We start from the raw sequence: 24,451 nt of genomic DNA on the forward strand, positions 1-24,451 counted from the left end.
CCCACTGCCTCTCTCCAACTTTGCCTTCTTATCCTACTCCCCTAACAGATGAATGAGCGCTACAAGTTGCCGCACAAATGTACATAATCATGGGGTGAATGCTTCCCCACACAGCCAAGCTTTCTTCTCACTGGTGGTTACTTTGTTGTGTGAGGAAAGAGCCGGTCAACGATGGAAGAGCCCTGTACTCTTGAGCCTGGGAGACATACGTTACACTGTTGGAAGCCTTTGTGTCGCTAAGGTTATTCTGTCTGAATAAGAAGGGTTTTTTTCCCCTTCAGAAACTAGGAGCGTTCCATCGTTCAGTCCTTCTGCCTATGTTCTGAAATGGTATAGCCCAACAAAATCTGAATCTCCTCACTCAGGGGTGTCAGACATACGGCCCGAGCGCCGTATCCGGCCCCTTGAGAGCTCTTATCCGGCCTGTGAGCCAGTCAAGGCAGCCACCCCGGTCTGGGCTGGCGAGTCATGGCCCGGCTCGACCGAGTGACATTTATGTCATACCTGGCCCTCATAACAACTGAGGGGGTTACCGCACTTTGCATTCCCAGCGATGTATTAAGAGTTTGAAAATGTTATAAAAAACATCGCTTTAAAAGGGTTTTTGGATACTACGGCTTATAAATGGTTGGAAGACGTCTTCACAGCTAAAGGGGCCAAGCAAAGTGCGAACAGTATTTTTTATAACATTCTCAAACTCTTACTACATCGCTGGGAATACACAGAAAGTGCGAACAGTATTTTTTATAACATTCTCAAACTCTTACTACATCGCTGGGAATACACAGAAAGTGCGAACAGTATTTTTATAACATTCTCAGACTCTTACTACATCGCTGGGAATACAAGTGCGGTAACCCCCTGAGTCCGACACCCCTCTCCTAACTGTTCTGGTTATGTGTTTTGGTCTGAGATTGTGACCGACAGCCTCTGCCACCCACCCATTTTGGTCCTGCTCCTGCCAAACCTGTCCTCTTCCTTCACAAGATCGCACAGATGAGCCGCCCCTTAAACCCAAGATGATTCAAAGTGAGACAGGGGCCACATTTTCCCCTCCTCAGTGGGGCATAAAGAATGTGGTGGTGGTCCTAATGGGAGGTTGGTGAATGTGCTTCAGATTTATCCAGATCACAGGAGGATGAATATAGGATTGTGAGAGAACTTGCACCAGTGTAAGGGATTTCTCTTCTTGGCACCACTTTTCGTGTGGATGAAAGGGGTGGGACCAAAATGTATGAAGAGGAAACAAAGTGTATGGAAGTTGGGAACGGTGATTCTAACTGGCCCAAGTCTTTACCAAGTTCAAAACTGGAAGTGGTGATCACTCCAGAGTAATCCGGAGTCAAAGATGGTGACCTGTCAAGTACCCTCCTAGCTTTAGGGTCATCATCTTTTGAGTCAGCGGATGGGTTAGGCATTTATCTCCCGATAATTTCCCTCCCCCATTCACAATATTATTTTTCCCCTTCTCTGTTCTGCTGCCTCCAACTCCTCTCATCTATCTTTTCTTTGGCTCTTGTTGCCCAATACGGTGCATGTTTACTTGGAGCCAATTCTCAGTGCGTTCGGTGGGTCTTGCTCATACATAGGTTTGCACAGGGCTGCAGCCCTTAGATACTTCTCTGTTATTCCCCTGCTCCAGTTCCCCACTAGCATCCCCCTCTGCTTCTGACACTTCTTCTGGTTGGGCATCTCTACGCTACAGGCTTCAGCTGGTTTAATAGCAATTCGCATTCCCTTAGGAGGGACTACGTTTCTCATGCTGGAGGACTAGGTAGGAAGAGGGAAGGGTTCTCAGGGAACAGAATAAACCAGACCATGGCTGTTACCGCACTAGGTATTCCCAGTGATGTACTAAGAGTTTAAAAATGTTATAAAATACATCGCACAGCTAAAAAATGGTTGGAAGATGTCTTCGCAGCTAAAGGGGCCAAAGTGCGAACAGTATTTTTTTATAACAGTTTCAAACTCTTAATACATCGGTGGGAGTACATAGAAAGTGCGAACAGAATTTTTTATAACATTTCCAAACTCTTGATACATCACTGGGAATACCTAGTGCGGTAACAGCCCATGTCAGATTTCAAAGGCAAGAATAACCTGTCTCACAAACTTGTGAGGATAACATGGAGGAGAGGAAACCCTTACCCATACAGTCAGCTTGTCCCACATGGAGAAAAAAAAGTGTTCCTGGAGTTTTAAAAAAGGGTATCTATCTTGCTCCATAGTAAAATACGAAAACAAAAGCCACACAATATCTTTCCTTGAGACTGCCTTCCCTGCAGTTAAAGAATTGGGAGAAGGCTAGGCTAGAACTTCTCTCCTTAACAGTAGGGTTGCCAACTGTCAGGTAGCGGCAGGAGATCTCCTGCTAATTCAACTGATCTCCAGCTGATAGAGATCAGATCACCTGGAGAAAAATGGCCACTTTGGCAATTGAACTCCGTGGCCTTGAAGTCCCTCCCCTCCCCAAACCCCACCCTCTTCAGGCTCCGCCCCCAAAATCTCCCGCCGGTTGCGAAGAGGGACCTGGCAACCCTACTTAATGGGCTAGTTTGTTACCTGTAGGGAACTTTAAATAGAGGATCATTCATAAATGGCACCGCACTCCCCACCCCTTGCAGTCTGAAATGACACAGCCCTCTCTGCCATATTGCTCCATGTTGCTACATGTGCAGACCAGGCCAAGGAGATTAGGGATAGCTAACAACAAACTCTTATCACTCTCACTGAACTACAATTCCCAGGATTCTTTGGGAGAAGGCATGACCGTGAAACTCGGTATAAAACTGCTGCAAGGTTGTTGTAGTGTACATATGCCCTTATCCGTGCTGCCCAGAATGGCTTTCCTGTTTCCTTTGTGTCTCCTCACTTTTGGCCTTCATGCTGCTGAGCAAGGCACTCCTCACAGGCCCTGGGCCAGCATGGTGTGGGAGTCAGCATGGTGCAGTGGTTAAGAGCAGCGGACTCTAATCTGGAGAACCGGGTTTGATTCCCCACGCCTCCACATGAAGCCTGCTGGGTGACCTTGGGCCAGTCACAGTTCCCTCTGAACTTTCTCAGCCCCACCTACCTCACAAGTGCCTGTTGTGGGGAGGGGAAGGGACGCCGCTTTGAGACTTCTAAAGGGAGAGGAAAAGTGGGTTATAAAAGCAAGTCGTCTTCTTGTGTCAGTCCCAGCAAAACAGCCACCATTTTGGGGGCTGGCTATTACACATTTATAAAAAGGGAAGATGAGGGATGCTGGTTGGGAAGGCAGGGCCACTGGATTTCATACTTAGACTGAAAAGATAGGCTGATTTGGGAGGGGGCTGCTGAGGACAGACCCTCAAAACCCTCCAAGGATGTGTGCAGCAGAGAACATGTGCCTTTTCTCTAAATAGCTCCGACTGCAACTTTTGTCCTGAAGAGATCACAGCCCTTGGCTTGAAGCTGTTTTGGGTTTGGGGCAAAAAGTGTGTATTGTAGTGTGTTCTCCAGGTACTCTGGGTTCAAAATGGGGACAATTCATCGTCATTATCATCACAGCTGTGGATTTCAATGAGCCAAAACGCTGGTGAGGTTCTCACACATACGCACACGGCTGCCTTTTTAATTATTATTATTATTATTGTCATTGTTTGGGATTCTTTTGTATCAAGTGTAAAGCTGGTCAATTTTTTATTATTATTAATGCTGATGGATTTTCATGTGGAATTTCTAAACTGTGAACAAAATAAAAAGAAAAGATGAAGGCTTTTTTAAAAAAGAAAGCAGATTGATTAAATGTTGACATCAGCGACAAGTTGGGGAATTTTCTTAAATGGCTTCTTAAACCATTTTCATCCTTCTTTCCTCTCCCAAGCTCTACAAGAAAACAAGTGGCTGGATCCTATGAGTTCTTCAGCTAATATTATCCTTTGCTCCCACCAAGATTTCCTCCAACAGAGAAATACTTCCTTCAACAAATAAAGACTTTTCCCCGTCAGAGGAATCCTTTCTGCATCAGAAAAAGTCATTCTCCCATGATTGAAGACTTAGCAGAAGAGAGTCATAGGATCCAGCTTAGTAGAAGTGAGTCATAGGATCCAGTCCAAGATTTTTTTAAATCTACCTTAATATGTATATAAATTCTGAAATCCATGTTTCAAAAACTGAAGACATCTAAGTATCTTTCAGAGATGCCAGGTTTTTTATAATTTGCAGAAGACTTACGTACATAAAGATTGCTAAAGATCATCATCTGAAGACAAACCCTATGTACTTACTGAGACAAAACACCTACAGTACTCCAGTAAACTAACTGCAGGATTTTGGAGGGTTTGGAACAAGGGGGAAATACTGACAGCCTTTCCAAGGGTATGAAAGAGAATGAATGACAACCATTATATATGAACATGAAGGCATTTGCACATAAAGACATATGTCTTGTGTGGCCATTATCACTGAGAGCTGTTAAACAGGAGTCCTGTGGCCCCTTAAAGATTTTATTGCACTACAGGACAGAGCTCACTTTACTGGATGTAGAGTATAAATACATTAAAAAAATACCTCCTGTGGATGCAACTTCATGCATCTAATGAAGTGAGCTCTGACTCACAAAAGCTTGTGCTGGAATGAATTTTGTTAGTCTTTAAGGTACTGGACTCGTTTACTTTTGCTTCAACGGGCTAACAGCTACTCCTCTGGAATCATTATTATGTGGGGTAATGGTTCATGTAGAACTAAGATTGGAGTTTAAATCCTCAGTCAGCTATAAAACTCACTGGATGGCCTTGAGCCAGTTACTTTCTTTCAGTCCAGCCTTCCACACAGGGCTGTTGTGAGGAAAAGATGGAGTGGGGGACAACCAGATTGGCTACTCTGAGCTCCTTGGAAGAAGAGCAGGATCAAAATGTGATAACATTCTCTCCAGGATCAGAGGAGCATGCCTAATATCTTGGGTTCTGTGGAACACAGGCAGGATGGTGCTGCTGCAGTCATCTTGTTTGGGAGCTTCCTAGAGGCACCTGGTTGGCCACTGTGTGAACAGACTTCTGGACTTGATGGGCCTTGGTCTGATCCAGCAGGACTTTTCTTATGTTCTTAAGTTTGTTTGTTATCGTTCACCTGCTGTGAGAAGTTCACCACATTTCTGAAGAGCAACCAGCTGCTAAACTTACAGGAGTAGTAAGCCAAGCAGCACACAGTTAAAATGCAGCCTCCTTTTAAGAGTCAAACTAAGCAGCCACATTCTGGTGTCTCTCCTGGGCTGAGGGAATAGTCCACTCTCCCCGTATGTTTCATTCTGCTCTCTCTCCCAGAAGTACATGCTAGACCTCTATAGAAATCCTTGCCACCCACACGCTGCCCCAGCAACGTGAGCATGAAAGTTGAAACGAGCACCCTCCCCTGCCTGGTTGTACTTGTGTGAACATGTTTTCGTGTTATGCCACACACCCAGCTAGGCTGCTTGGATCTCTGCAATCTCGACACAGTGAAACTTTGCAGAGGCGAGCTGCGCATAGTTCCAGCTCCATGGTGCTTTTCTCTCGGAAGTCACCATGGCCCTGTCTCTAGGCCTCATCAACTTCACCCTCTTCTTTGTCGGGTCGCTGCTCCTCTATCATTACAGCAACACTTTTCGATACTACTTTCGGGTTTGTTATTTAATTGGCTGGATGTTGACCATGTCCCTCGTTGTGCTTCCTGTCGTGGCTCTCCGGGGAAGAAATGTGGCAAATATGAGGTAAGTAGGCTATTGCGCATATGTATTTACCTCCATGCCATGAAATTTCAACTGCCAACTTCCACGGATTAAGCCCCTGTTACAGGAACTGGACATTTTCCTCCAGGCCTGCAGGAAACCCTACTGAATGCAGGGAACTCTAGAACGGTTAACAGGCAGAGTTGAGGAAACCACAAAAGGCAAAAAGGCCTTTCAAAAGTAGAAATCTCGCTCAAGGGAAGAAAACAAAAGAAACACAGCTTTAAGGGAAACCACCTTAAGCTGAAAAACATTTGTTCCATCAAATACTTTAAGCTTTTAATTCTCTTGAAAAATGGGACCCAAAGCAGGGTACGATGATAATGAAACCCAAACAAATTCATAAGAATAAAATCATCGTACAAGATAATAAAACCAGAGAACATAGTGTTGTGTGTACAGTGCCTTCAAGTCGCAGCCGACTTATGGCGACCCCTTTTTTGGGGGGTTTCAAGGCAAGAGACTAACGGGTGGTTTACCAGTGCCATCTTCTGCACAGCAACCCTGGTATTCCTTGGTGGTCTCCCATCCAAATACTAAGCAGGGTTTACCCTGCTTAGCTTCTGAGATCTGATGGAATCAGGCTAGCCTGGGCCATCCAGGTCAGGGCAGAGAACATAGTAAAGAGAATAAAACCAGACAACAGAATAATTATCCATACCCCCAGATCCCTCTGGAATAGTTTGCTCTTGCAGAGTTTCCTTTTTTAAAAACAAAAAAAAGTGCATTTCCAACAATCTCTGGAAAGCTGCTGCACCTAACAGACAAGAGGCCTGAGAATCAAGCTGGGACTGATTTTGCTTCCCTTCAGAAGAGACAAACAGGAGGAGCTGCTGAAATTTGAGATTCCACATGGTTCCTAGGTGGGAGAGAGTCCTTCAAGTATGTAGGTCCCAGGCTGCAGAGTACAAAGGTTAAAAAACAACAACAGCATACTGAATTGAACTTGGAAAATATACAGGAAACCGCAGCACTTATTTTAAGCGGAGGGGAGTAATATATGTGAAGCAACAGTTATTGAACTGCCATAATCTAAAGCAATTGAAGTTTACATGTAATGGCCCTATGTGCTAGAAAGATGAATTTAAAAAGTAAATCAAATGCTAAGATTCCCAGGACTCTGCTACTAATGTCAAATTGTATAAATTAAGCATTTAGCACACATGGACAGTAATGGACTATCACCCTGCTTATATAATTCTTCCTGTTCCCCACCTGCTTGGCCTATGTAAAACATATCCGTTCTTCCTCCCCTGCTTTAGAGTCCTTCGCTTCATAATGTTGCCTTTGAAATACATCCTTGGAATTAAGATCAGCGTACGGGGTGCAGCGAACTTAAACCTGGAAGGGCCGTACGTCATGGTTGCCAATCATCAGAGCAATGTGGACTATCTTGGTATGTTGGGCAGCACAATCAAGCACTGATCTTTTGAGCTAGCTAGTTGGCTTCTACACCTTCCTTACCCAAAGATACTCAAGGCAGCCCACCCCCCAAAAATGAAAACAATAAGAAAAGTATAAAAACAATAAGAAAATGTCATCACTATAAGTATAAGACAGCCAAGTTTTAAAGCAATGTCAAAACAGTATAAAAGAATTGAATACATTATCCAACATTATCCATCAGTTATTTGACCATTCAAATTTTTCTGGAATACAAAATGTTTTCAGATCCCTCAGGAAAGATTGCAGAGGAGGTGGAGGGAGTTGCTTAGATTGGCAGCAGCTGAAAAGGCCTCCCACAGATTTCTGCCAGGCATACTTCAGATTGCACACCTTCCCACTGGAAGGCCTCACCTGATGATCTTATAGCCTGGGCAGGCTGAGATGGTAGAAAGCCACCCTTCAGGTAGTTTGGACCAAGCTGCTTACGGCTTTAAAATTCAAAACCAGCTCCTTGAATTGGGCTCAGCAGCAGACTGTGCAGTTGATAACAAAAAACACTGTCGCATGTACATTACGGCAGGTTCCCATCGGAGGCCTGGCTTCTGCATTTTGCACTAGTTGAACTTCCCAAGCCATCTTCAAGAGTAAACCCATGTTGAGCATGCTGTGATATTTTTTTTCATTCAGAGAGTTGGAAGGGCCCAGAAACTCCTTTGCTATGTACCAGCCCTGTGCAATCAAGACTACAGTCTGCTACAAGCAAAAAATCTGTTGTGTTTGCAGCAGTTGACTTACAGAGAAAATATTCTGAGACTGATTTAGGTCCAGTAGCACTTGAGACCAACAAGATTTTCAAGGTGTAAGCTTTTGGGAGTCAAAGCTCCCTTCATCAGATACCTGACTTATAGAGAAAATAACCTCATACTTGTCAGATACTTGATGAATAGGATTGCCAGGTCCCTCTTCACCACCGGCGGGAGGTTTTTGGGGTGGAGCCTGAGGAGGGCGGGGTTTGGGGAGGGGAGGGACTTCAGCATCATGAGAGTCCAATTGCCAAAGCAGCCATTTTCTCCAGGTGAACTGATCTCTATTGGCTGGAGATCAGTTGTAATAGCAGGAGATCTCCAGCTAGTACCTGGAGGGTGGCAACCCTATTGACGAAGGGAACTTTGACTCTTGAAAGCTTATACCCCGAAAACTTTGTTGGGCTCAAAGGTGCTACTGGACACAAATCTCACTCTTCTATTGCAGAACAATTCAACTACTGTCCAGAAACTGACATGAGATTAACACTGGTGAAAGTGGGTATGATCAAATGCAGAGCACCAGCATCATGTTTAGTGGTAGTTCAGGTGTACCATCGTAAGACACCAGCTTTAGACGTTTCTAGACAGAGAGCTTGTTTATTTTGTAATCATTTTCCATCCTGAATATGGTAATTAGTCAGATACTGAGCAAAGCCAGTGAAAATATCATCCAAAGGGAAATTTAGCTGGGCCTGTCATCACTGTTATCACCCAAGAACTCACCCTGATTTACTCCTTATGCACAGGAATGGGGAGGAAACTTTCCTGACTCTTAAGGCCATTTATGCACAGGAGGTTTTGCCTTGGATTTGCCGCTCTTTAGATGCACATTTTTCCCCATCCAAATTCTCAAAACTCAAAAATAAGCCCCCAAGCAGAGTTCTGAGAATTCAGATGGGGGAAATGTGCATCTAAAGAGCAGCAAATCCAAGGCAAAACCTCCCGTGCATAAATGGCCTAATAGTCCAGGCAATGCAGTGCATAGCATAACATAAACATAGCATAACAAATGCCCATATAGTTCAGTATACTGTTTCCTAGAGTGACCAGTCAGACACCCCAAAAGACCCACATGTAGGGGTGCAGAGAGGCCAAAGCCTTCTTGCTGTTGCTCCCCTGCAACTGTCATTAAGAAGTATACAGCCTCTGAACATGGATGCTCCATTTAACCATCACAGCTAACAGCTATTGATAGACCTGTCAAATGAACACAAGATGATCAAGCTGCCTTCTACTGAATAAGACCATCAGTCCATCAAGGTCAGAACTGTGTACTCAGATTAACAGCAGCTCTCCAGGGTCTCAGGTGGAGGTCTTCCACATCTCCTGCTACCTGATCCTTTCCCCTGGGTTTGCTGGGGATTGACCTGGGACCTTCTGCATGCAAAGCAGAGGCTCTACCACTGAGCCAAAGCTCCTCCCATACCATCCATATGACATCCATGAATTTATTTCTCTAATACCCTTTGAAGGGTATCTAAGCCAGCAACCATCAATACCACAGTAGGTAGTTCCACAAGTTAATTACAATGTGTGTATAAAGTACTTTCTTTTGTCTGTTGTGAATAAGAATAACAGTCTTAAAGGAGCTCTGGTTCCTGCACTTCTACTACTTATTGCATTTGTATCTAACCCTTTGTCCATGGAACTTATATATGAGCATTTCCATTTTCCCTGCACAATAACCCTGTGAGGTAGTTACCAAGGAGGGGCAGTAAGTAGCCCAAGATAATCCAGCTAGCATAATCTCTGACTGGGGATTTGAACCCAGGATTCCCTGGCTCAAATCTAACTAATACGGTACGCCACAGTCTGCCTCTCAGGGTACAGGTATGAGTAGCCACAAGAGCCAGCGTGGTGTAGTGGTTAAGAGCGGCAGACTCTAACCTGGAGAACCGGGTTTGATTCCCCGCTCCCCCACATGAAGCCTGCTGGGTGACCTCTCAGAACTCTCTCAGCCCCATCTATCTCACAAGGTGTCTGTTATGTGGGGGGGGGGAGGAAAGGCGGTTGTAAGCCACTTTGAGACTCCTTAAAAGTTGAGAAAAGTGGGGTATAAAAACCAACTCTTCTTCTTTTCCCCAATGAGGCAAATAATAGCTCACCAACACTGTTTCAGGTCAGGAAAATGGCACGAGGGGGGCCACCCCATGGTCACAATCAGAACTGGGCCCCTCCATGCATGATCACTGCATTAAAAAACAGCAACACTGGGAGCTCCAGTCAGTATCTGATCTGGTTTGGTGCTGCTAGGTCCTCCCTGGCCATTGGCAGGGGATGGGGGGTGTAGGTAGGGTTGCCAGGTCCCTCTTCACCACCGGCAGGAGGTTTTTGGGGCGGTGTAGTGCCCAGATATAAGGGCTGGTATAAAATACTATGTACTCATGTGCACACACATAGAAGCTTTGGGGAAGTTGGCATCTGGAGGCCTTTGAGCCAATAAATCGTACTCTGCCTGGTAGCCTCTCACCAGTAGAGAGAAAGCTGTCTTTGAATTACCTCTAACCTTAGGAATGTAGTTTCTGTTTACTAGCTCACAAGATCAATCACTTTTTTAAGTGACGCCTTTGGGCTACACTAATAGGCTATGCTAATTAACTACTAGTAGATACCTAATGCGTATTGGTTCTTTTGTAATACGAAATGTTTCCTTGTAAGGCAATGTACCTTCCCCCAATTGTAAGGTATAAAGGATCTATACCATGCTTTGTTCCTTTGTGAGTAACCCTGTGCCTTATCTGTGGTTCTCACCCAGCTCTGTGTTTAGCTAAATAAAGAACTGTTGAACTTAACCTCCTCCTTGCTGTCTGTTCATTGGACTCTATGAGACAGCCAGGCACTTCAGTGGAGCCTGAGGAGGGCAGGGTTTGGGGAGGGACTTCAATGCCATATAGTTCAATTGCCAAAGCAGCCATTTTCTCCAGGGGAACTGATTTCCAGCTAGTACCTGGAGGTTGACAGCCCTGGGTGTAGGGTTGCCATATCCAGGTTGGGGATACATTTGGGGATGGATTCTGGAGAGGCCAAGGACCCCAGTGGGGTACAATTCCATCGAGTCCACCCTCCAAAGCATCCACTTTCTCCAGGGGAACTGATCTCTGTAGTCTGGAAATAAGCTGTAATTCCAGGGGATCCCCAGGTCCCATCTGGAGGCTGGCATCCCTATTTGGTGCTGTCCTAAGGCAGTTGGAAAAAAGGTTACAACTGACTGCCCTTTCTGAATTTCTTCCTTATTTTCTAACCCAGGGATGCTTCAGATCTTGCCAGGGCGATCTACCCTCATTGTCACGAAAGAGATCTTCTACATGCTGACGGTGGCGGTGGCCTGCTGGCTGAGTGGCTTCATTTTCATTGACGACAAGAAGACAGCAGACACCACCAGCGCCATGGCAGCGGTAGCAGAGACCATGGCCAGGGACAACGTGAGTAAGGAACCACGGGCCTGCCGTGCAACTACCAGTCTCTGCCTCTCTGCACTAAGAAGAGGCCTTGGCCTGGTACTATCCAGACCAAAACAGGATTAGGGGTCGGGCTTGCCAATACTCTCAAGTTAGGGTTGCCAACCTCCAGGTGGTGGCTGGAGATCTCCTGCTATTACAACTGATCTCCAGCCGATCAAGATCAATTGACCTGGAGAAAATGGCCACCTTGGCACTTGGACTCTATGTAGGGTTGCCAACTGCCAGGTAGTAGCAGGAGATCTCCTGCTAATTCAACTGATCTCCAGCCGATAGAGATCAGATCACCAGGAGAAAAATGGCCGCTTTGGCCATTGAACTCTATGGCATTGAAGTCCCTCCCCTCCCCAAGCCCTGCCCTCCTCAGGCTCTGCCCCAAAAATCTCCCACTGGTGGCGAAGAGGGACCTGGCAACCCTAACTCTATGGCATGAAGTCCCACCCCTCCCCAAACCCCACTGTCCTCAGGCTCCGCCCCAAAAATCTCCCACTGGTGGCAAAGAGGGGCCTGGCAACCCTAACTCATGCTGTGACCCCCAAACCTAAACAACATCTCCATTCATGGATTATTTAGAGCTCATGCCCATGGATTTTTGACGGAGCCTCCTCAAAGAAATCAGTAAGTGGCTGAGCCAGTGACAATCGGCCATATAGATCATGTTGCTTGCTATTATCTTACACACATCTTTATCCAGGCCCTTCATCAAAAAGCCTATGGTCATACCAATGTGACTGAACATATGAGGCTACTGTATACTGAATCAGAGTCATGGTCAATCAGTCAGTACTGTCTACTCAGACTGGCAGCAGTTCTCCAGGGTCTCAGGCAGAGGTCTTTCACATCACTGACTACCTTATGTTTTTTAAACTGGAGATGTCAGGGATTGAACCCGGGACCTTGTACAAGCCGATGCTCTGAGCCATGACCCGACCCCCTATCACAAGCTTGAGCTTAAGGCATTAGGTCTTCCCCTTGCATTCATTCCTCTTTGGCATTGGAATGGAGGAAAACTGAGAACATAACGTATTTTTATCAGAGATGGAGAGAGGAACTCGAAGACAAGCTCAAGTATGTTGTGTTCTTGACTGGAACCTCTCCAAAAAACTGGAACATCATTTCAACAACAGTAAAGTGGGGGAGCTGACTGTAAGCCGCACAATAGTGAAATGGGACCCCCCACAGCAAAGTGGAAGGATTCTACCTAACCTGGGTCTAGGGTTTCCAGGTCGCTTGGATTTGCCCGCCAACCCATCAGCCGACTCAGGAGCAGTGACTGTGTGGGCGCACAGCTGCGCTGACGCGATCACATCAGTTCCGGTTTATACCCAGAAGCACCACATCGCAACGGGCCGTTTTACCACTCAACCCCCCAAAATGCTAGCGAGAGACAGCGCTGCCAGGTCCCTCTTCGCCACCGGCGGGAGATTTTTGGGGCAGAGCCTGAGGAGGGCGGGGTTTGGGGAGGGGTGGGACTTCAATGCCATAGAGTGCAATTGGCAAAGTGGCCATTTTCTCCAGGTGAACTGATCTCTATCGGCTGGAGATCAGTTGTAATAGCAGGAGATCTTCAGCTAGTACCTGGAGGTTGGCAACCCTAACGAGAGAGTGAGGAGGAACCAGCTTACCCAACCCCCAACAACTGCACCAAATTTCCCTAAAATTCTGTCAAGCTGAGTATAATCATGGGTCATGAGAGCAGCTTCCATGGCTGTCAGTCTCTGATGAACGTAGCACTACAGGGACCAACAGCCATCAAAACACGATTCGAAAAACATTGCAATGTTTTATCACTGGTCCCTACTTGTCATTTCTGTTTTCTCTTTCTCCGCTCCTTCAGCTGCGGATCTGGATGTTTCCCGAAGGCACCAAAAACTACTACTGCCCTTCAGACATGCTGCCCTTCAGACATGACGCCTTCCATCTGGCTGTGAAAGCTCAGGTGGGATCGCCAGCAAGTCACAGCCAATTTATGGCAACCCCTCTTGGGGTTTTCAAGGCAAGGGGTGGTTTCTTCATAGAGACCTGGGACTTCCTTGGTGGTCTCCCATCCAAGTGCTAAGCGGGGCCGACCCTGCTTGGCTTCTGAGATCTGACAAGATCGGTTTAGCCTGGCCATCCAGGTCAGGGCTCAGTTTTTGATACCAGCTATTTATTCATATCGATAACTATGTACCTGAGATCCTTAGCGCTACCACTAGTCACAGTTGCTTGAATCAGTTTAATTTTAACCAAGGCTCCAGACTGGGCATTTGGACAAATCTGTGCCACCAAAAACTTTCAATCCATGCTCATTGATGGTAGTGACATGTCACTGAAATACACTGGCCAATTGCCACTCAACGACCAATATCAAATTTTGCAAAGAGTTATAATTGTGTGACTTTGCATGGCAGGTCCCAGTCATTCCTGTGGTGATGTCCTCATACCGACCTTTCTTCAACAAGAAGATCAAAAGGTTCACGCCAGGTAAGTGTGAGAGAGGAGTGGGAATGAGTTTGTGAGGTGCTGACTTGGATTGTGAAATACAGGATTCCCAATGCTAAGAGTCCCAAGCCTAAGTTAAATGCAGGGGTTCAGCACCTGCTCAGCAGTCCTGTTTTTCCACCTCTCCCTCAGGCTGCTTACCTCACCTCCTGAATCACAATCCCACGGTCACCCAGCAGGCTCCATGTGTAGAAGTGGGGAATCAAACCCAGTTGTCCAGATTAGAGTCCACTGCTCTGAACCACAACACCATGCTGGCTCTCCAGTGGCCCGATCCAGCAAGGGCCAGGCTCATGTTGTTATGCTTCCTCATGTCTCAGGAGCAGCTTTCTGTTGCTCCTGAGACTAGAAAAGCCTTTATCTGTTGTTGTCCCCAGTCACTGGCATTTCAGAGGTACAGTCCCTCTGTTCATGGAGGCTCCATTTAGTCTTCATGGCTAATGACCGTCGATTGACCTATACACTATGCATCTGGCTGAATATTTCAGTAAAAACCAGAGGGAAGGGGGTTGTGAGTTGGAAATGCTGGGGAAGGATTATGCATTCTCCTACACATAATTTCTCCTATAACAGCAACCCAAATTCTTTTATTCAAGCCCCTCAGGTAGAAAACCCCATATTGGCAATGTACCATCTAAGAACATAAGAACATAAGAAAGGCCCTGCTGGATCAGACCAAGGTCCATCAAGTCCAGCAGTCTGTTCACACAGTGGCCAACCAGGGGCCTCTAGGAAGCCCACAAACAAGATGACTGCAGCAGCACCATCCTGCCCGTGTTCCGCCACACCCAAAATAATAGGCATGCATCTAATTCAACTTCGTTCATCAGTTTAAGCCAAGAGACCTTGTTCTTGCTGTGGAGTCTCATGCTTAATCCCGAAGAAAGCTGACTAACAGCCCCTCTCTCCGCTCTAACCTTTTCTTTCTTCGTGCTGTTTTGATCATTTCTGAAGGAGGCCTTTGCCGCCCATAAGTACTTCCAGGACACATTCCAACCTTGGTCTGAGCAACTAAACAACAGTATGCGCATGGATTTTGGTCCCTCTGCCGCAACTGTGCTGCTTCCTAGACTGAGGCGGTGTCCACACATCGCTGGATATTGTGCTGTTGTGATGTAACTGAATGATCCTGTGCGGACAAGAAAATCCAGCTGCAAATTACTGCTGTAGCACTCTATGCTATAGTGCAGTGGTTCTCCAACAATGGTGATGGAGGAGAGTGTTATGGATTCGGTGGACCGCCCAAAAAACAAATCAGTGGGTTATAGATCAAATCAAGCCTGAACTGACCCTAGAATCTAAAATGACTAAACTGAGGCTGTCGTATTTTGGTCACGTCATGAGACGACAAGAGTCACTGGAAAAGACAGTCATGCTAGGAAAAGTTGAGGGCAGCAGGAAAAGAGGAAGTCCCAACAAGAGATGGACTGAATCAATAAAGGAAGCCACAGCCCTCGATTTGCAAGACCTGAGCAAGGCTGGCAAAGATAGGACATTTTGGAGGACTTTCATTCATAGGGTCACCATGAGTCGGAAGCGACTTGACGGCACTTAACACACACACAGTGGTTCTCAACCTTTTTTGCTCCATTCCCACCTTCCCACTCTAACTCAAAATTAAAAACAAAATTTTACAGACCATACATAATCTACAGGACATCACATTTTGCTGAATAGTGGTCCCAATTTCCCCCCCCCGAACCCTAAGATTTCCCCCCCGGGGGGGAATTCCCCCCTTGTTGAGAACCCCTGCTGTAGTGCTATAATCAACCATGAGAATATTCAACCTCAGAATTCTTTCTTTTATCCCAAGCCAGGTTCTTTTACTGCAAAACAATGTTCTAGTTTTGGGACTAGAACAAGAGGAGAAACCCCTTTAGGAAGCACAGCGAATGAAATAAACTATTTGTTACCAACAGCTGTAACCTTTTTGCCACATGCCTGTCAGTCTCTTCCTAGCGGCAGGCTAAATTTGTAAACTGCATGCGTTTCAAAATGCCAGCATGGTGTAGTGGTTAAGAGTGATGGTTTAGAGCGGTGGACTCTGATTGGGAGAACCGGGTTTAATTCCCCACTCCTCCATATGAGTGGCAGACGCTAATCTGGTGAACTGGATTTGTTTCACCACTCCTCCACATGAAGCCAGCTGGGTGACCTTGGGCTAGTCACAGCTCTCTTAGAGCTCTCTCAGCTCCACCAACCTCACAGGGTGTCTGTTGTGGGAGGGAAGGTGATTGTAAGCTGGCTTGATTCTTCCTTAAGTGGTAGAGAAAGTCAGCATATAAAAAACCAATTCTTCTCTTATTTGTTTGTGCAGTGGGGTTGTTTTTATTTTAAAAAGTGAGTTTCTAGCACAAAATATAAGAGTCTGCCTTATCTTAAATCAGTCAAGGAGTCTCATGAATAAGGCTCAGTAATGCAAACAGGGTAGGGGGGTAGGGACACCTGCCCTGGACAGGGGTGCACAGTAGACAACAGAAATCATATACCATGCTGAATCTATTTAATACACTGGTGTTGCATATCATAATACTGTCAGATTTTGAAACTTTTTCTCTTTTAAATGATTGGACATGTTTTCAAAGTGGCTGTTGAGAACTCGAGTATCAGACCGCTGGGAGGATTAGTGAGGGCAGCAGACCAGACGGAGCAGCATTTTTTGCAGCTTTTTCATTGGCTCTTTGCCAGCAGCCTGATACTCCCCTAGAACACAATCAGCCACTCAGTGCTGCTTCTGAAAAGACTGGAGAGATGTGACTTAAATTAGTTGCTGCTGATTGGACAGCAGCAGTCAGCAGAGTTTTTTGCACAATGCCTTCTGACATGATTTACTGTAGGACAGCAAAAGCCTGGGCAAATCATTTCAGCAGCAGTATACTTAAAGGACCACATCTATTCTTATGCCTGTCCCATAATCGACTAAGCACTCCTCACAGGGACCAGTGCAGAAGGAACTCTGTATAGTCTCACTGACTATATATGTCAGGCACATTGGCTGGAATGTTGGACTAGGAATGGAGTGGATTCAAATCCCCCCTCTGCCATGAAGCTCTACAGGGTGATCTTTGACTAGTCACTCTCTCTCTCTCTCTCTCTTTCGTCCTAAACTACTTCACAGGGTTCTAGTGAAAATAAAATGGAAGAGGGGAGAACCGTGCATGTCACTCTGGGCTCCTGGGAGGAAGGGTGGGGTGGAGGGAAGATAACAGAGAACTGGAAACCTGCCCTGGGTGTAGGAAATGGTTAGTTATTGCACTAGTCCAACACTTCAGCTCTCCAGGGCTTCAGCTCCTTTCTTTGGAAATGAGTGGGACTGCAGCTGGTACTTTTTTAAACTGCTCAAAAGCTACGGCCCCTCTAAGATAGTGGGATGGGAAAGAATCGGATTCTTCCGACTTGGCAGGGACGGTCTCTATTTCTTGCAAACAAATGGACATTTCAGTTTTAGCTGTATTCCAGATCTATTAGCTATCGGGAACAGGAAATAGCTTTCAGATCCAGCTCTATATAGCAGCTCCTTTGTTTATGGGTTCTTCTTCTCCAGGGGAAGTGACAATCCAGATCCTCCCGCCAATGAAGACGGAAGGGCTTGTTTCAGCTGATGTCTCTGAACTCACAGACCGCGTGCGGGAAGCCATGCTCTCCTCCTTCCACGAGATATCAGAAGGCACAGGGGAACAAACATGAATCACCAAGGAAGCCACATCTGTTGCCAAGAAACTTAGAAACCACCCCCCCTTTTGACCCACAAAATCATGTTGTACAATAAAAACTGTTGATGTTTGCTCAGAAACCTTTTAAAAAAATGGGGTAAGAGCTGCACATGAAAGTTTACTTGCCTCAGGACAGTAAAAGAAGCCACTGAGAGAAGATAATCAGGACAAAGGAGGGGCTGTGGCTCAGTGACAGAGCATCTGCTTGGCAGGCAGAAGGTCCCAGGTTCAATCCCCAGCATCTCTAGATACTAGAGTCAAACACTAGGACCATTTATTCATGGAAGGTTTTGCATTGGATTTGTCTCTCTATAGATGCACATTTTCCCCATCTGAATTCTCAAAACTCTCCATGGCAACTTATTGTTGAGTTTTGAGAATATGAATGGGGAAAAAGTGCATCTAAAGAGTGGCAAATCCAATGCAAAACCTTCCATGAATAAATGGCCTAGGTGATGTGAAAGATCTCCGGCTGAGACCCTGGAGAGCCGCTTGCCAGTCTGAGTAGACAATACTGACTTTGATGGACCAGGGGTCTGATTCAGTAGAAGGCAGAGTCATAGGTTCCTTTGCCCATCTTAACGTTGTTTGAAAAAGGAATAGACCAAGGACAAAAACAATAAGCTGACATACTATGGTAAGAAAACCAAAAGGGTGTGTGTGTGTGTGTGCGTTTTATGGTCTTTAGCAGAGTGTTTCAGTTACCGCAGCTCCCGCGGGGATTCCTTTGTTTGTGCCACTCGCTACGTAGGAACTAAGCAGCATCTCTCCGGCGTACGCGCGGCGAACATATGCATCAGTTTCGATCTGCGACAGACCGGAGAGCCGGGCCACTGCTGCCACCCTGACGGCCCGCTGCCTTTTGCTGTACGGGAAGGCCGCATTGTGAGGCGAGCACCTGTTGCCATAACAACCGACTCCAGCGAAGAAGCGCCAGGGCCAGCTTGGGTCTGGGCCAGAGCGATCCTGTTTGGAGGGAACCTGCACAACCAGCTTATGAGGCACGGCAGATGTCTCCTATGCCATCTCTGAAAGCCGGACCCAAGCCCCGTGCCCGTAATTGTGCCCTAGAGAGCTCAGCCTTACCGGACCCAGGTAAACAAGACTCAAGTAGAACCATCGCATTTGGTAAACCGCCCCCCGCCCCCATTTCCCTATTGATCCCTTCCAGACCACACCGATTCGTGCGGCATTCGCTCCTTCCCGCAGCTCCTTTAGAGCTATTAGCTTCATAAGGGTGGCAAGTCATAGGTTAGTTGTGGGGTTGCCAACCTCCAGGTAGTAGCTGGAGATCTCCCGCTATTACAACTGAGCTCCAGCCGATAGAGATCGGTTCACCTGGAGAAAAGGGCCGCTTTGGCAATTGGACTCATTGAAGTCCCTCCCCCAAACCACGCCCTCCCCAGGCTCCGCCCCAAAAGCCTCCCGCCGGTGGCAAAGAAGGGACCTGGCAACCCTATTGTGGGGAGAGGGTGCTCCATTGCCTATACTTGGGGCTGTGCTAATGAAGCCCTTTCTTGTTTCGCTGTTCCTCTTTCCCTGCCCCGAGATAAGATGTGGGCCCATCCCAAGGACAGCTGGGGGCGAGGACACTGTTGGAGCCAGCATACTATACAGAGCCTCAGTCTGATACTGCAAGGCAATTCTAGTGCTCTTGCCTACTGTGCGTGCATACATCTATGTGCACATGATTGCTGCAGATCTTGAAATATGGCCTCTGGTGCGGGAATTTCCACTTTCTCTTCTTACTTTTTTTTGGCCTTCTTTATTTTCTTTAAAAAACAAACAAAACAAAAAAACCCCTATTTCTTTTTGATGTGTCAGTTTCCCAAAAGAAATTTGTCTTTTTGTGGCTGCAGATGGATGTGTGAAACAAACGGGGGTAATAGCCAGTAAAGACTGAGGGCTTAAATGTATGCTACATTGTTAGGGTCAATAAAGGCATTGTTGTTGTTACATTGTTAGGGTTGCCAACCTCCAGGTACTAGCTGGATATCTCTTGCTATTACAACCGTTCTCCAGCCGACAGAGATCAGTTCACCTGGAGAAAATGGCTGCTTTGGCAATTGGACTCTATGGTATTAAAGTCCCTCCCCTCCCCAAACCCCGCCCTCCTCAGGCTCTGCCCAAAAAAACCCCTGCCGGTTGCAAAGAAGGACCTGGCAACCCTATACATTGTCCTTGCTGTGCCCACACCAGTCCTATCAATCGGACATGTGCTGGGAGTTCTGTCCTTGGAATTTAATTCCCAGGAGCCGAATTTGGATCAGAACCTCATTGTGTTCTGGGAGGGGGGCTTAAGCCTCCCCACTGCCATTTTCCGGACTTGAAACAGCCTGGAATAGCTACTGTTTGCTCCACTGGGGAGATATACGTGTACTGATGGTGTCATGAGCTTGAAACATGTTTCTCCAGTGGCGCCAACAGTGTAGGGTTGCCAAGTGCCCGCTGGTGGCGGGCAACCCCCCCGGCAATTTACCCCTCTGCCCGTCGACCACCTGAGGGTCGGTGGGCAAAAGTGTACACGTGTGCATACCGCTTGTGTCACTTCCGGTTTAGTACTCAAACTAAGAGGTAAAGGCCCTTTGTGAGGTGGCACTTCCAGTTCTAAACCGGAAGTGACGCACATGTGTCGGTGCATGTGCGTGTGCACACATGCGCTATCCGAGAACAGCCTCCCGCCGGAGGAAAGGAGGGACCTGGCAACCCTACAATAGCAACTCTTTGGGCTGTTTCCTGTCAGGAGAATGGTGTGGGGAGGAGGCTTAAGCCCCCCTCTCCCCACACTCTACAGTCCCAATCGAAATGGATACCATGCATGCCTGGGAATTAGGTCCTGAGCACAGAATTCCCATCACGTGTCTGGTCGATAGGGCAGACTTGAAGACCATGTAACATATACTAGGCCCTAAGAAGTCCTGACACTATACATATTTACTCTGAAACAGGTCACACTAAATTTAGAAGGGCCATTTATGCATGGCTGTTTCCTCGCGGTCACTCCACTGTCTACTTTGGGCCTTTGCTTTGATTATGCATGCATTTTCTGACCAGCAGAGGTTGCCTCGCTCTCCCCGTGCGTTTCGTCCACGTTTTCTGGATTTGTATTTAGCCAGCGAGGTGACCTCTGATGGCTGGAAAATGCAAGCATAATCAAAATCCCAAAGTAGTCGGCAGAATGACCGCAAGGAAGCAGCCTTGCATAAATGGCCAAGGACTAACTGTGCAATCCTATGCAGCCGTATTCCATTTTAAGCCCACTGGGTTTAGGCTTGGAATAACTATAGATTGCACTGAAGTGCTTTTTCTTGCAAGACAAGGGTGGGCTTTTTCATTAGTTACAAAGGTACCTGACACTGCATAGATGCTTGTTCCCCTCCAAGATTTTTTAGTCCAACATGCACTTCCCATTTACAACTCCAGTCTTTTCATTTTAAAAGGGAATTAAACCAGTTAGGCTGTATAATGCTACCTAAATTAAGCCAAGAGCTATACATAGGGTTGCCAGGTCCCTCTTCACCACTGGCGAGGGGTTTTTGGGGTGGAGCCTGAGGAGGGCAGGGGTTGGGAGGGGGGGACTTCAATGCCATAGAGTCCAATTGGCAAAGCAGCCATTTTCTCCAGGTGAACTGATCTCGATCAGCTGGAGATCAGTTGTAATAGCGGGAGATCTCCAGCTACTATCTGGAGGTTGGCAACCCTACTGCCAACTCATGGCACTGGGTTCCTTCTTTTGCTAGCCAGACATATAGCTAGATGTATACACACTGAGCCAGCAGAGGGTGCAGAGAAATCTTCAGAGGGTTCCAGTGCAAAGAAAGGCAGGGCACACTTGCTTAAATTTCAGGCATAAACTTGCATCCTGGGTCTGGAATACACTTCAGTTTTCAAGTCATATATAAAACCTATGTGCAGGAAATGATGATTAACTCTAAAAGCAACAAAATATTGTCGAAGGCTTTCACGGTCAGAGTTCATTGGTTCTTGTAGGTTATCCGGGCTGTGTAACCGTGGTCTTGGAATTTTCTTTCCTGACGTTTCGCCAGCAACTGTGGCAGGCATCTTCAGAGTAGTAACACTGAAGGACAGTGTCTCTCAGTGTCAAGGGTGTAGGAAGAGTAATATATAGTCAGAAAGGGGTTGGGTTTGAGCTGAGTATTGTCCTGCAAAAGTATTGTCCTGTAAGTATCAAGATAATGTGCTAATGAGGGTATGGTATGTTAATATGGAACCATTGTATCCTGAAGTGATCTGTTAATGTGTGTAATCCAAAGCTAATCTGTATGGCTATTGTTGAATGTTGTCTTTGTCTGGAGGTTTTTCAGGGCAGGAAGCCAAGCCTTATTCATTCTTAAACTCTCCTCTTTTCTGTTAAAGTTGTGCTGATGTTTATGAATTTCAATGGCTTCTCTGTGCAATCTGACAAAATAGTTGGTAGAATTGTCCAGTCTTTCAGTGTCTTGGAATAAGACCCTGTGTCCTGTTTGTGTCAGTCCATGTTCAGCCACTGCTGATTTCTCAGGTTGGCCAAGTCTGCAGTATCTTTCATGTTCTTTTATCCTTGTTTGTATGCTGCGTTTTGTGGTCCCGATGTAAACTTCTCCACAGCTGCAAGGTATACGATATACTCCTGCAGAGGTGAGGGGGTCTCTTTTGTCTTTTGCTGATCGTAGCATTTGTTGTATTTTCTTGGTGGGTTTAAACACTGTTTGTAGGTTATGTTTTTTCAAAAGTTTCTCCATCCTATCAGTGACTCCTTTAATAAATGGCAAGAATACCTTTCCTATGGGAGACTGTTTTTCTTGAGTTTTCTGATTTTTGTTTGGTTTAATGGCCCTTCTGATTTCATTCTTGGAGTAGCCGTTTGCTAGCAGTGCGTGATTTAGATGATTAGTTTCTTCCTTGAGAAACTGTGGTTCACAGATCCGTCTTGCACGGTCCATTAATGTTTTGATTATTCCTCTTTTCTGTCGGGGGTGGTGGTTGGAGTTTTTGTGTAAGTAGCGATCTGTGTGAGTTGGTTTCCGGTAGACCTTGTGACCTAACTGAAGGTTTGATTTACGGATGACAAGGGTATCAAGAAATGGGAGTTTACCCTCAATTTCCATGGAAAAGGAAATTGAGGGTAAACTCCCATTTCTTGATACCCTTGTCATCCGTAAATCAAACCTTCAGTTAGGTCACAAGGTCTACCGGAAACCAACTCACACAGATCGCTACTTACACAAAAACTCCAACCACCACCCCCGACAGAAAAGAGGAATAATCAAAACATTAATGGACCGTGCAAGACGGATCTGTGAACCACAGTTTCTCAAGGAAGAAACTAATCATCTAAATCACGCACTGCTAGCAAACGGCTACTCCAAGAATGAAATCAGAAGGGCCATTAAACCAAACAAAAATCAGAAAACTCAAGAAAAACAGTCTCCCATAGGAAAGGTATTCTTGCCATTTATTAAAGGAGTCACTGATAGGATGGAGAAACTTTTGAAAAAACATAACCTACAAACAGTGTTTAAACCCACCAAGAAAATACAACAAATGCTACGATCAGCAAAAGACAAAAGAGACCCCCTCACCTCTGCAGGAGTATATCGTATACCTTGCAGCTGTGGAGAAGTTTACATCGGGACCACAAAACGCAGCATACAAACAAGGATAAAAGAACATGAAAGATACTGCAGACTTGGCCAACCTGAGAAATCAGCAGTGGCTGAACATGGACTGACACAAACAGGACACAGGGTCTTATTCCAAGACACTGAAAGACTGGACAATTCTACCAACTATTTTGTCAGATTGCACAGAGAAGCCATTGAAATTCATAAACATCAGCACAACTTTAACAGAAAAGAGGAGAGTTTAAGAATGAATAAGGCTTGGCTTCCTGCCCTGAAAAACCTCCAGACAAAGACAACATTCAACAATAGCCATACAGATTAGCTTTGGATTACACACATTAACAGATCACTTCAGGATACAATGGTTCCATATTAACATACCATACCCTCATTAGCACATTATCTTGATACTTACAGGACAATACTTTTGCAGGACAATACTCAGCTCAAACCCAACCCCTTTCTGACTATATATTACTCTTCCTACACCCTTGACACTGAGAGACACTGTCCTTCAGTGTTACTACTCTGAAGATGCCTGCCACAGTTGCTGGCGAAACGTCAGGAAAGAAAATTCCAAGACCACGGTTACACAGCCCGGATAACCTACAAGAACCAATCTAAAAGCAACGATTAGCAACTACTCTGGACGGCTCAGCATTCCCTCTAGTAAGACACACCCACTCGCTGTGATGAAATTCAACTATAGTTAGGGTTGCCAGGTCCCTCTTTGCCACCAGCGGGAGGTTTTTGGGGTGGAGCTGAAGAGGACAGGTTTTGGGGAGGGGAGGGACTTCAATGCCATAGAGGCCAATGGCCAAAGCGGCCGTTTTCTCCAGGGGAACTGATCTCTATCGTCTGGAGGTTGTAATAGTGAAGTGACTGTGTCATGGTCTTAAGTCCGAATAACCATAACACAGGAAGAGGTTGATGATTCAAAGCAGTTTGTTTATTAAGCTTAATAATACATACCGGGTGGGAGCTTCCCAAAAGCGCAGGACAGCTCGCACACCAGAACAAAGGATTGCCACAACATATATAACCTCTGGTCAGGGGTGTTACAACATACGTAATATAGTGCATAGATACACAAAGACCCAATGATGGACACCTTTGGATTAGCATAGGCCTATCAGTGACAGTTGAGGCGGCACCTTAGCTGGTTACATGATCTGGGGCAGGGAACATTCCTTAGGCCATAGGTAATTCTGGGCCGTGTCTTGGTGGATGGCTGTATCAGGCACCGACAGCCTGA

The 24,451-nt window shown here is 46.1% G+C and overlaps 1 protein-coding gene across 1 annotated transcript; it reads left to right on the forward strand.

Annotated features, from left to right (window-relative positions):
* Positions 1 to 5,522: 5,522 nt before the first annotated feature.
* On the forward strand, positions 5,523 to 17,555 carry LOC130493577 (1-acyl-sn-glycerol-3-phosphate acyltransferase alpha-like). Its single transcript, XM_056867372.1, has 6 exons — positions 5,523 to 5,707; positions 6,988 to 7,121; positions 11,164 to 11,339; positions 13,213 to 13,314; positions 13,769 to 13,841; positions 17,404 to 17,555. The coding sequence occupies exons 1-6, from the start codon at positions 5,523 to 5,525 to the stop codon at positions 17,544 to 17,546; spliced, it is 813 nt and encodes a 270-aa protein (XP_056723350.1). The 3' UTR covers positions 17,547 to 17,555.
* Positions 17,556 to 24,451: the final 6,896 nt, after the last annotated feature.

The sequence above is a fragment of the Euleptes europaea genome, chromosome 1 (genome assembly GCF_029931775.1).
Source record: "Euleptes europaea isolate rEulEur1 chromosome 1, rEulEur1.hap1, whole genome shotgun sequence".
NCBI lineage: Eukaryota > Metazoa > Chordata > Lepidosauria > Squamata > Sphaerodactylidae > Euleptes > Euleptes europaea.